Source organism: Rhipicephalus sanguineus, chromosome 11 (assembly GCF_013339695.2).
Source record: "Rhipicephalus sanguineus isolate Rsan-2018 chromosome 11, BIME_Rsan_1.4, whole genome shotgun sequence".
In the NCBI taxonomy this organism is placed as follows: Eukaryota; Metazoa; Arthropoda; class Arachnida; order Ixodida; family Ixodidae; genus Rhipicephalus; species Rhipicephalus sanguineus.
This window is the reverse complement of record NC_051186.1, coordinates 67617738-67631506: the sequence shown is the minus strand read 5'-3', so window position 1 is coordinate 67631506 and position 13769 is coordinate 67617738. Positions and strand designations below refer to the sequence as shown.

The 13769-nt window shown below is 50.1% G+C and overlaps 1 protein-coding gene across 1 annotated transcript in view; it reads right to left on the bottom strand.

The window, feature by feature from the left end:
* Positions 1–6500, bottom strand: part of LOC119375102 (retinal-specific phospholipid-transporting ATPase ABCA4) — a 58784-nt gene extending 52284 nt beyond the window's left edge. Inside the window, exons 1-3 of the mRNA XM_049411161.1 lie at positions 6482–6500; positions 2375–2649; positions 1415–1681 (exon numbers count right to left, since the gene is read on the bottom strand). Of these exons, the coding sequence (XP_049267118.1) occupies positions 1415–1681; positions 2375–2649; positions 6482–6500 (561 nt within the window). The remainder of the gene's footprint in view (positions 1–1414; positions 1682–2374; positions 2650–6481) is intronic.
* Positions 6501–13769: the final 7269 nt, after the last annotated feature.

Here is a 13769-nt window from a genome sequence, read left to right as displayed (position 1 = left end):
TGGCGCTAGTCATCAGCTAAAGAAATAGCGATGTTAGAGTGCATCAAAGAAGCGTCCTATATGTAGGACACTGGGCATATATGGGTTAAGAAGCAATCGACGGCAGGCCTCGCACGCGGCGGTGATGTTATCACATGCGTCCTCCGTGCGACGGAGATGGGCGACTCGTCCCATCTCTGCTTCAGCCGTGTTCGTCATCAGCGCTCGCGCGCTTCTACTCGTGGGTAGGACTTATGATCTGCGGGACGATGTCATCAATTTGGACTTTATACGGAACATGATGGCGACGGCAAAAAGCCCATTGAGAGTGTCCATACAATTGCTATCGCAATAAAATCTAAGCTCGGCTCACGAAACGCGGCGCGCTTGCCCTTCGCCTGTGAAGGACAGTCGTGCTAGCTCGTTTCGGCTCGAACCGTAAGTCCTTTTCCTCGGCTCAAAGTACCAAAATAGGTCTAAAGAGAGCGCTACGAGTCCCGTAGCGAACCCGTAGCTCCGACTCACAAGCCATGTGTTAATAAACACAAACACCAGCCAATTGTTAAAAGAGGCCGGCGAATGCTCAGCTCTCCTGCGCAGTTTGTAAGTTTTCACAATGGGGAACTGGCTGGACTTTATTAAAGGCTCGTCATTATTACTTCAAACATTACGTTTGCCTGAGCAGCAATGTTAGAATACCTCACGAAATTTACCAGGACGTTCAAGTTGTGCCTGTATGGGAAAGTCAACTATCTGAAACACTCGAAAAGCGCTTGACGTCAGGAAAATCAACAAGCGTTATTGGATGAAGCATTTATGCAAATTATCTGTGGGAGGGACAGCGATGGCCGCCCCTCCCACAGATATATTTTTTTCTTATGTTGTAACCGAGTATAGCGTAACTTTCGCTTAACTTATGCAGGACCCTCGCTCAGCTTCATTAGAGGAGTTCATTGCTTCACGAATCAAGTACAACCGGAGTAAAGGGATTGCGTACCAGAGAGCGCGCTGAAGGCTGTGCGGGACGGGGGAGGGGGATGGGTATTACGAGGGGGCAGGAAGCTACGTCCGTTCTTCAGCGCGCGTCGTGACCTTGAGTAACTTTTTCTTCGAACGGGCGGCTCACTTTCAGTGCGATCGCGAGCGCGTGAGCGGTACGTCGCGGCATCCGGCCGTGGCCGCGGCAACTGCAGCTCACGAGGCTCTGGATTGTGTGTATGGCGTGTGTATGGCGCGGTATTTCGGGTTTATGTTATCATTTGGCGAGAGATGAGCGAGCGATTTCCAGCTGGCTTTGAGAATTAATAGTAAATTCCAGGTAGTCTGCTGCTCTATAATGTTTGGCTCATAAGTTCGCAGGAGCCACGACTACCGATCGACATCTTTCTGACCATGCTCATAAAGTGTTGCAGCTTAAAAGCGGCAAGCTACTTACCTGCACGTCGAAAGGCATGTCCCTGGCCATGAGCAATACCCGCAGGCTGACGGGCTCGGTGTCGGTGTCGTTGTAGGCGACGCCCGCGTAGCGGAGCACCACGAAGCGGGCCGCACGCAGTTTTTTCGACTGCGAGACCCGCGGTGTCCGTAGTACCTGCAGCTGCTGCAGCGTGTCCAAGCCGATCACGCGTGTGACGCCCAGCTTGCCGAAGGCGTCCCGCGTTAGCCGGTTCAGGTAGCGGTTACGTGCGGGGTAGTACATTACCTGCGTACCGTGAGGACGCGGTGACGAGAAAGTCCGCGCAACACTATACGGCCTAACCACAGCAAGACAATCGAGGCAAACCGAGCCTAGAGTGAACTAGACCGTCCCCGGCCGCCCCCAGTCCATCAATCCCATGCCAACCGTGGCAAGCGCAACCACCTCAACGCTCTCACCACCAAAGACCTTCCCTCCTCCTCCTCCCCAGCTGGTCGGTGAAAGAAGTTAAAGGTTGCACAAGTTGATTCCGAAACGTCGGGAAATTCATACATTTTTTTTTGTTGGAACCTTTTGAAAGACTTAATACTATCCATATACTGGCTATTGATTATCGTCGCTATTGTTGAATTGAACTTGAATGTATATTTGTTCAAGAGTACATCATTACACTTATAAGCATAGGCGTTTGCAGGGTTCTACATTATGGGGAGTCAAGTATGACCGCAGCGCTGCCTCCCATTCCCTCGAGAGAACGAGAGAAAGGCAGAAGGAAAGAGAGAGAAGTAGAGAGATAGAGGCGCAACTTGATTTTCTTAGACTGAAATTGGCTTTCCGAGGCTTAACGGCCCCTCTTTAATCTATGCGTAACTTGCTATCTCCAGGCTACGCTTTGCTGGTATGCTAAGGAAGACTGCCCTGATATTTTTTTTTTCGCTCGCAACGAGGCTATGGTAGTGCTTGGGCAACAAAAAGAACCTTGGTGATGTTGGCCAGGTCCGGCTGCGTGTTCCAGTAGGCGTCCGCGTGCATCGGCTTGTACAGGGTCTCGGGGCGTCGCACCAGCGGCTCCCGTGTCACGGAGTCCTCCTGGATCCCCGACAGCAGCGCCACGATGAAGGCGATCTCTATCAGCGTGCTGGTGTAGTGGCGGAGCAGCCGCTTGATGTACACGTTCTTCCAGAGCAGCACGTACAGCTGCTTGAACACCAGGAAGGACGGGATGAAACGGGCACGGCCCCCGGAGCCTCCGTCTGCCGAGAAGAGGAAGAGAAGAATGGTGGTGGTGGTGGTGGTAGTGGTTTGGAGAGGAAAAGGCGCCTAATTCATGCAGCCCGGTCGGAAGCACGGCGCAGCGCCTGAAGAATGCGATAAGGGCACGGGCGTGCGCACGAGGAGGGCCATTCTGTAGTCCTTTAAGAGAACATGCACATTGCTAAAGCTAAGACACACAAGCAGAACCAACGCGATCGTGCTGTTGCCTATGTATATGCCTACCATTGGCGTAGCAATAATGGGGGGGGGGGGGGGGGGAGGATCTTCAAGTCTCTGAAAGTTTTGAATATTGCATGGGCATATATATATATATAGCGCACACATACGACCACACACCCGAACATCCATACAGAGTGGTTTAACCCCCCTCCCCTCCCACCGTGAAAAACTTTTGGCTACGCCTCTGATGCATACATTAGCTCACATTAGCCATCACTTAGGTAAAGTTAAACATCAAGACATTTTAGACAAACAAGATATTCTTTCAAAACTCAATAATTTCGCCATCATAAGTTAATTATTAAAAGAGGAAAGCGTACATCTTCAAAAGGCTCCGTGTTTCAGAGTGGATGGAAGTTGCACGTGCAGCGAATTATATAAGCCACAAGGGGAGTAGATAACAGTATATTATAAAAACAGAAGTCTGTAAGCGCGAAAAGCAAGTCAGTTTCGCCGCACGAGCAGAGCAATGAACGCGATAGCAACAAATTCGAATCTTATATGAAGTAACGCTAGCAGCTAACTCCTTTAGCATCCGACCAGGCGTAACTCAACAAAACGCTAGCGCAAGGAAATGCGGCCGCTTCGGCGAGCGTAGCAGCCGTCCCGCTCTCTATCACTTCAACGCAAACTGCCCGCTGAAACACAGCAAGTACTAAGGTATGAGCCGTCTGCTAATCCCTCTCAGGATAGAGCGCGCGCGAACCCGCCCGGCTGCTCAAAGTACGCAGTTTCTGATGGAGCCACGCAGGCGTCCTTTTCGGGGCCTCCCATGGGCCTCTCGAGCGACTGAGAACGAACAGCGCGTTTCCTCTCCCCTTGAGCCGCGATCGTCGGCTGCTCTCGCGCGCTCTCACTCGCACATAGAACATTGTCACAAAAGTCGCATATGATTAACATTGCCTGCGCATAATGTCCTAACGTACGCCATGAAAAGGGTTTCTTTTTTTTGTCACTTACGCCCAAGGCGAAAGGGCTCTAATTCTTCGCTAAGAATGGTGTGCCGTAAGCGTACGCGCACCGCTTAGTGTGTGTTAGCGTGGGCCGTAAGACGAGCATCCGAGCTGCTCCTGATCATGTGTTTTTATTTTGTCTATTTTTGTTTTGACTGCTTGCCGTGAAGGCCACTGCCAGCAGAACATGAGCCTTAAGACGAACATCTGAGCTACGTGACGTGATTTTGTTTTGTCTAGTATGGAACTGCTTGCCGTGAAGGTCACCGCCAGCAGAGGCAGAGCCTTAAAGGGGCCCTGCAACACCTTTCTTTGTTATATTGGAATAGTCCCAATATTGACGTATGACTCTTCACGAGCCATATGCCGCAAAAATTTTTCGACTCCGTCAAGTCTAAGTGGTGTTACCAAATTATAGAGATCACGTTCCGCAGCTTTCTCTCTCAACTCAACGCAGCGAGCGCGCGGAAAGCTGCGCGCGGCGTGAGGGGAGGGAGGGAGGTCGGAGGTGCGAGGAGGCGACGTCAGCGCCGGCAGCATTTTTTTCATTTTTTTCTCCCTGGCGTCTCGGCGCAACCACGTGGTCTGTGCCGCCACTTCCGGTCGGCTTGCGTCGTTCTCGTCGAGCGGAGTCGATCGCGCTGTGTATTGCGCGTGCTTGAAAACTGCGCGTCGGTTTTGTTAATGTTGGGTGTGCACCTCGAACGCCGTAGTGTTTTCATCGCTCTGCCAACCATGGAAGCAAACGTGCGCGCTCGTTTGGAACGAATGACAGCTGAGATCGGTTTCGGCCCATACTCCGATACACCGCCTCGTAAGACGGCACTGGCAGACGACCCCGAAGCGCCGCCATTACCGGACGCCAGCATTGTTATCGGAGACACGCTGCGCCCGTGCCTCGGTCGGTCGTGAGAACGTGCCGACGATGCAGTTCTCAGCTGACGAGGCAACACTCGAACGGCTGCCACTCTCAACGGCAACCGGCGATGGTCAAAAGCACAGAAATATTCACGTTTTCGGCACTGCGCATGGCGAAGAAAACGGAACCACGCGACTACGAGCAGACGAGCTGTCGGTGAGACCGGAAGTGCTAATATTAATGTTTGTTCGGTGTTTTTAACGCGATAACAGAATATAAACATACATATTATCTACTTATTGAACTCAAAATTAACAACGAAAGTAATAATGAGGGTGTTATCGTGATTATAACATCAGCCAATGGTGGAACTGCCGACAATCGCGTCATATTTTGCGGACTAATACATCATTTGTCGAGAGAAGAGGGAGCGATTTTCAGCTGACTTTGAGAATTTATTGTAAATTCCAGGCCGTGCGCATCGCTATAATATTTGGCTCGCGTGTTCTCGGGAGCCTCGACTACCGATCGGCAGCGCTTTTTGAGCATGCTCGAAAAGTGTTGCAGGGCCCCTTTAAGACGTGCATCCGAATTACGTGTGAGATCATGTGCTTTTGTTTGTGTTATGTCTGAACCACCGGACGTTGTGTCCGAGCCACGTTGCAGATCATGTGCTTTTGTTTTGTCTATTGTTAAACGGCTTGCCGTAAACGTCACCGGCGGCGGAATCTGAATCACGGGACGTTGTATCCGTGCTACGTCTTAGACCGTGTGCCTAGGCGACCGCGTGACTGGTGTTTTGTCTGTGAGCTACTGGTTCGCCCGTGAAGGACACCGAAAGTGAAGTGTGAACCATGCCCGGTAGCAACCAGAGCCTACGTGACCGTTTCAAGGATGCATCGACACTATACACTAGAAGCTGGGACCGGCGGCCGGAGAAACGTATAAAATACGGCCCCATCCTATGCTTCATCAGTCTGCTCTGCGCCGGAGAAGAGATCGACGCTGGGCAACTCCCGGGACACCACGCAGCCACCCAGCACCCCCGGTCCTCGTCGAGCCGCCGCTGACCCATCTCGCCAGCTTCGACGGTCGCTCATGAACGGCGCCGGTGTTGAGGGACTCTGCTGCGCCCGGTTACGTATGTCAATCGCTTGACTTAGTGGACTGCGAACTCTAATTGTTGGTACAGCTCTTGCTGTTTGGTCTTCCATCCGATATTGCTCATTGTCGCTACATATTTCAACTTTCATGCATGCTACACTTATTCGGAATAATTGTAGACTGTATAACTAATTCACCTTTGTGTTCAAGATAAATGTTCGGTTATTGTGGAAGTACCTTTATCTTTGTTTAAACGCATTATTAAAGCTTGTTGTTCTTTGATTGGAGAAGGCCCTTGACTCTTTGATACCGGCGATTGGCGCAAGCCATACACCAGAGGCCCAACCCCCATTACACTTGGGAGAAGCTTGTGCTTCGGCCCCGAGTCGTGACAAACATATACAACGTGCGGGACAATTTTGCAGCTTTTGGGCTTTATACGAAACCTCACGGCGACGCCGACGGCAAAAAGCTCCTGAAGTGTCCTTTGAATTGCGATCGCAATAAAAGGAGATGGCCAGGATGCTATAGACTACAACGGATATATGACTAAAAAATGCGGCTATAGACTACTGGGCATCGCCTCTTTTCATAAAGACCACCATCGCAAAAGCATATAGCTGTTCGCCTCACATAGTATAGTTCTGCCATGGTTCAGCCTCGATCGTTACTCACTTGTGCCTTCTGCCTCCATCTCCACTGTTGCACAGCGGCGACCATTGTTCGGCGGCGCTAAGCAGAATGACCAGCGCAGAAACGAAACAGGACAAGAGGGAGCAGCGCCTGTCCCCTTATTTTCTTGTTTTGAGCTCGTTTCACCGCTATGCATTCTGCTTAGCGATGACCAACCAACACACCTAAAGCTTATCCCTTCGCCGGCGACACACAACAGAGTCGTCAAGCGCCACCCCCCACCCCACCCCCATCTAGAGATACGTTTTTGAGTATATACTCACCAACATCTGAATCGTCCATGGCAGTAGTTCGCTGCAGCAGGCTCTGCAGTTCAAGCTAAGAAGGACCTCGAAAATGACGGCGCGTTCGGCGTACAGCGGTTCTCGCGAGAACGTGTCTCGCGCAAGGACGTGCGAACGAGACAGCGCGCGAGATTTCGTTTCCCACTACACCCACTGTGGCCCCATACCCACTATGTGAAACATAGAAATTGTATTGGTTGGTTGGTTGGTTTTGTTTTGTCGGCTTTAATGAAACTGGCTCATACCCACGAGGGGGATTGGTCACACTGTAGGTTATAAAGGAAATGCACGAAAATAATTAAATGAAGCAACTCTAAACTCTATATAACATCAAAGAGAGAGAGAGAAAGAAGGATGAAACGCGATGGAAATAAGTATAACATATGGATTTTCATTCGAAGAGGAACAGAAGATTAGAAGAAAAAAGAATGGCGAAGTTTGTACTACGCCGCGCAAGGCTTGAAACAGTGAAACTCGACGATTCTGGAGACTAATATGGTTGCTTTCAGATTGTTTCTAGGCCTTAGCTGGGTGATGCAGGTTCTATAGGTTGCTTCTAGGCTGTTACTAGGCTTTAACTAGGCGATGCTAGGTTATTTCTACGTTGATTCTCAGCGCAGAGAGGTTCGAGTTATACCACGGATCGCCAGAGGCACGACACGTTTGTCCAAACTCCAGAGACAGAAACTCGCGCTGAAACCAAGCGTTCGCAGCTCTCATAGATCTATACCGACAAGTCGTCGTTGGCGTAGGCCTTCCATCGCTTCGGGGTCTTCTCGCAGCCGCCGTTGCCTTTCCGGTTCACTCGTGTTGTTGTTGTTGTTGTTGTTGTTGACCTCTCGTCATGGCACATACCCAATGGAGGGGATCGGCCGAGTAGACGGTGAATTCGTCCTATATTTCCTGTATGTTGTGACTCCTTGTTACGCTCGTGTTGTGCTAGCTGTTGCCTTCGTCCTTTCTAGTGGACCTGTGGTGAGTAGTTGGACCTATCCAATTTCTGTACCACATACTAGTTTATGATGATGACAGCTTTGTGATCGGCCGTACAAATTTCTGCGTCACATACCCGTTTGTTGGGTAACTGTCATCTTCCTTTTTAGTGGAGCAGTGGTGAGTACTGTGATTTACCCAATGTCTGTGGCACATACCTGATAGGGCACACAGGGCAGCACGCCGCACGCGCCGTTCCGCCAACTAAAACTGTTAAATGAGTTTAGCAAACGCTGCAAGAACCATCTCGAATTGATTCGACGCAAACACGATCGGGCGCGATGGCCAACGGAACCACCAACAGACACTTACATAGGTTTTCAAAAGTATGCTGGATACAGACTTACTTAAGCCGTAACTCGTGCTACCTTTAGCACTTGATGTGTACAGTAGTTTCTGCGAAGTATGTATGCAGCTTAATGTCATTGTGAACGTTCAACAGGTGACGCACTACTTCCTGCCGCGGGCGTGGTCACTACGACTACACTACGACGTGGCGCAGAGGTGTGCGCCGTGTCGGTTTCGACCGGCGGCGGTGTGGTGGTCGTTCCGAGTCGGCGGCGGCGGCGTCGTCGGTGCACGCCGGGTAAATCGTCGGCGGCGGTGCACGACCACTTTTCGTCGTCGTCGGCGGCGGCGTGGAAACCGAAACCACACGTTCAAAAAGCTATTTCATGGCATCCTCTTTGCTAAACTAGCTGAAATTCAGGGCTCTAAACACTAAGGGCTGAGAGAACAGCATACACAGAGGTGTTGAAAGTAAGTGAACTGGAAAACGTTTCTAAATATTTTGTTTTTCAGCCTACGTACTGAAAAAAAAAAAAAAAGGGGGGGGGCACATTTCTCATATCGCGTGCAGTGTAATAATAAGTTCTGTGGTTGCACGTGCCAATACCACGATATGAACAGCACGCCACCGTGGACGGCTCCGGAAGTGTCGACCACCTGGGGTTCTCTGACCTGTACTGGCATCGCATACACGAGCCTCTAGCATTTAGCGTCCGTCAAAATCAAACCCGCGTCTTCGGGTCAGCATCCGAGCCGTGTTCCACCACGGCGGTTATGTTGAACGTGCGCATATTTTTTCTTACAAATGGGCATGCAGCGCTGTGTTTTTCTTCTTATTTTCTGTCGTGGTTGCATGCATGCCATATAGGGTTCGCTAAGAAATGCTTCGCATTTAATATTTTCCAAAGACTTCTCGGCTGCTGAGAGACACTGCTTATCTACGGCGCTCACAGCCCATTGTTTTGTGCTTTTTGCCTCACCCGGAATATATATCGACCAGGTGACGCTGATGCCATCTCATGTAGCCACCATAATACGTTTACGTGAAACATCAAACGAGAAATCCAGAGCTGTATCAGCAGAAAAGGAAAGCTGGTTGTAGCTTACCGCCTTATTGAAACCGACAGTGAGGTCGATGTTCTTGATTCTTCTCTCCCTGCTTGGGCGTCTGATACGCACAGCTAGCTAGGGAAAAACGAGCACTAACGAGAAATATGAAGTTCAGCTGGAATGAACAGGGGCACTGAAGAATGCGTGCAGTTTCCGTTGGGTGTGAAAAGATTACTGAATTATTAGAGGTGATATTTGTAAACAAACACCGAAAATCTCTTACTCAACTTCTTTCGCCCCAGACTCGGTGCTGAAGCGATGTCGTCACGAATCTTATTGCTCTCAGCGAATTAGAAGGCGCCATGATACGTCAGCACGTGTACAAACGGCCGCTGCATGGCTAGCGGCTTTGCCGCTATGGATGTGGTTGCGGACTTTGAACATCGCACGGAAGATCTCGCAGTGGAAGCAGGATTGCATTTCAGTGAGTCTGTAATGATCCCCCGTGCTCTCGCGGCGGCGGCAGCTCTTTCTGTGTGCGAAGCCTGGATCCAACCGACGGAAAGCGAAGCCTCTGTTTTCGTCGATTGCATGCGAGGAGTCCAATTGCTAAATACTGTTTATGTACACGCGTATTTCATTTCGCGTTTTTACTTATGGCGATTTCCTTTTGGAGAACTCGAGCAGAGGCGCCATGCAGTGAAGAGAGTCGCGGCAGAGCAGGGCCATGCCCGTGGAATGCTGCACGCATCCGAATTGAGAAGAACGGAGGAGGGAGCCAGTGAGGATAAATGTACCATGTGATCAAAACCATCGAAGCCCCATTAGCGTTGGCCCCATGGTTCTCTGCGGGACAGCGGCGGCAGCACACGTGTGAAATCCGACGCAGAATCGCTGCGAAGCTCGCTCGAAACATCCCTGTGGTAAAACTGCACCTGCAGCTGCTGTTATTATTTACCACCGCGCTCACCGGCACAAGCAAAATAAATGAGGAGGATATCACGATGAATAGCTCTCGACATATCCCGACTGGACTGCGTTTATGATCGCTACGAGAAACATGAAGGGGGCGTTAGTACATATTCTTCAGCTTTTCAAGGTTTTCTCACTTGTTAAATGCTCAGTTCACAGTAAGAATGGCATGAATGTGATCGTAATAAGATAATTTGCCACTACAGTTCTACTTTCTGCATCTCTTTGGTGTCACTGTACACGAGGCCCACCACTGGAGACACGGGCAATGGAGTCGTTGTGACGGGCTAATTTGGACGAACCTTGCTCTGACGACAGGAAACCGGTGGCCCGAGCGCGTTTTTTGTTTAAGTTTCCCACTTCAATCAGCCTCGTTTCACCACCAGTTCATGTGCAATGGCATCTAGAAACGCTTGGAAAGCGTGACCAATGTTTTCGGCAGCACGGTACTCTGGTGCTGTGTGCCACAATTAACGCACCACGGTTTTACGGTTTTACCTCAAGGATAACGAACATCACGACGCGTGGCTCATAAAGTTTAGAAAGGGCAATGAACCGATGTCCCGCGCACGTGTTTGCAGCAAGCACTTCCGAGAAGGCGACTTTGTCTGCGGACTAAAAAAGCTAATGTAAATTTGGTGAGCAACAGTGAGTTCACACGAGACACCCTAAGCACACCTCGAAGTTTTTTTTTTTTTCGAAAATTACTTCAGGAACGTCATATAGTCATCTCCCATTCTATAATCACGCTGACCGGGGAACATGTCGTTGGGAAAGTGTCCGATCCACAGGGGAAAATGAGGCACCCCCTCCCCTCCCGAAATTTTGATGGAGGTGTGTTTTATACCAAAAATAAATAATGAAAATAGGTGTTTTCCTCAAATAGTCGAGACCTTCAACAAGTGGGCCTCCCCCTGAAAAAAAATTCTGGCTACGGGCCTGGGAGGGGGAACGCACTTTGATAGAAAAAAGCAGTCTGTGTACGAGTTACTGGTTTAGAAAAAAATATAAGAAAGAAAGAAAGCCTATATAATATATGCTTAAATTCTTATTTTATTTATTTTATTTTATTTTATTTTTATTCGTCAGGATTCGCCCCGGCGTCTGCCCATGAAAGCTCGCCGTATGCTTGGAGGCTGATATGCCCAATGAGTTGGCAGAGCTTCACCCCTCCACTCTCTCCTTTTCCTTTGCGCGGTGGCGTGTGTATATATATGTGATCACGTGCAATAAACACTGAGTTGTTAGTCAGCGCTGTGGCCCGTCTTGATCTGTCGCCGTCCGAGTGCTTATTTGCGCTACTACTGTTCAGAATTATGCACTACCAACTAGCCCATCAGTGTCCTTTTGGACATCTTTCGGAAAGGCGTTCATGATAACACGACAAAGCAGGATGTCCCTCTCCTGAAAGTTCCTTTGCTGGAAAAGCAGATTCACGAAGCTTTCAGGCTATCACCGGAGGCTCCCTGTGTGCCGCCATAATCCCTTCTGGGGCTGTTGTAAATATGCGTGACCCTTCCGCCCTCCCCTCGGATTGCACTGTCGATGCAACGACTTCACCCTTCGTACGCCCGCATCACGTCGCTACACCGCAACCATGTTGCATTCTGGCAATGTCATTTGCTTAGTCGACAGTGAGATGCATTGGAGTCTGCACAGTGGGCGCCTTCAAAACCCCAACAAAGAGCGCACGTGGTTTTTTTTAAATGTTTTCTCTCCTGCTACGGCTGATTTAACGAGAAGCACCTTTTTTTTTTTTTTTCATCTGAGGAAGCGTAGCTAATCGCAGAGGATACGAAGCACCAGAAGAACTTAGTGTGGTGCCATCTGTCCGCGGCGCAACTTCTTTCTGCAGGTGCCTGAGCATCAGACGGTTTACATTTGTTAAGAATTACCGAAGGCCTCCGCGGACCGTCCCGCCATTCTTAGCTAACGCGCTGTTGTATTTCTTTCTATTTTGTTTCCATCTGTACTTGTTGAACGTGACGTGCGCAGTCCCAGGAAAGCACCACAGCTACTCGTCTGCCGGCATGGAGGGTCTGAAACCGTGAGACCGCGCCACCTCCGCCAACATAGCCTCGGCGGGGCAACCTTTGACCGCGGTGTTGACGGAAGAAGAGCAGTGCGTCGCTCGGCGGGCGTTCTGTGTTGTGCTTGTGGGGGTGGTGTGCGGTTACGTCGGCAGGAGGGGACGGACTGCGTGCCTGCGTGTTGGGGAGACACTCAGCAAGCCCGAACCATATAGAGCGTTTTTGCCGGCGTTTCCTGGCGTTGCGTCCCTCGGCGTCGTCGCATCAACGCCGTCAGAGAGGGCGGCAAACCATATGAAGAGCGTTAGCTCAGCGTCACACACAGTGTGACCAGAGGGAATGAACCTGCACCTCGTAAAGCAGTGTACAGTTTCCGTCAATGGACCAACAAGATATATTCCTGATTATAGCTTTTATGTCTCATTAGCAGTTCTGCAGTTCTGTGGTGCAGAAAACGAGTCACAACGCCACCGAAAAGTCTATTTTCTTTTTATTTGACTTGTAGCGCCAGCTATTGGCATTAAGAAGAAGCACAAACTTGTAATATATGGCCTCTGAGCTTGAAGCTGCCGTACATCTTTGAGGCCACGTATTCGGCCAATACACTCATTCCTGCTAAGCCTACCGATGAACTTGAGTACGGCGCTCGGAAAGACTTCAAAGATATCACGATCGCTTTCCTGTCGAAGCTTCTAGGGAACAAGCTAAGTCAAATACAAGCATCAGTTGAGAACTTAAGGGCCACACAGTGCACGGCGACGACTTATTAGATCCGAGGCGGGCGGCGGCCATTTTGGCAGCAGCGACGACGCCGTTACGTAGCGGAAGTCGCTGCCAGCCGCACGCTGATTGGTCCTGCGTACATTGAACTGCTTCCGGCGTCGACGCTGCCGCCCGTGATGTCTGGACCGTCCAGAGGTGGACGTTTCGGTCACCGTCACCGGTAGCGTCGACGTCGAGGGACGCCGGCGTACGAAACGCCGGGAAAACGCCGGCAAAAGCGGACGTGCGTCCAAACGCTGAGATGTTTCGTGCTCTTTCTTTGTTTCATATCTAAGAATATCAGTTTTCCATTTATAACGAAATTTGAGTTTGTCTTTATTCAATCCTTCCCACGCGCAGTGAGAAGTGATGTCGTATACCTGGCGATAGCCATTAGAGTCAGCAACGAAGTTAGGGCGCGAGTAATCATCTACAACATTGTCACAGAATTAAATAGGCATGAGCCCATCAAAAATGCATTAGCGAGACTGTGACGTTAGCCTTTGCACTCCCGTGCCCCAGGCCAAAATGGAGGTGCTTCTTCTTTCCTGTGAAAATGTCTGCAGTGGTTCGGAAAAGAAGGAAAAAGCCGCTCTTTTCTGCTTTCCACGACAGGGGCGCGGCACAGCGCCTTGGGATTATGGGGGAATGGGGGGTAAAGATTACTTTTGCCTGTATGTCAGGGGAATTACTTTCACGCTTTCTCTTTTTAATCCTTCAGTCACGCTGATTAGTGGGTTTTAGTGCCGGTGACCCCAAGCCGCTTGCGTTAGCACGCTCTCGCGTTCCTTTGTACTTTCAGCCGCACCTAACGATCGCGAATACAAGGGAACTCAAAGTCTAGCGCACGTAAGCCGCTTCGGGGACGCGGCACTAAAGATCTCTTTTTTT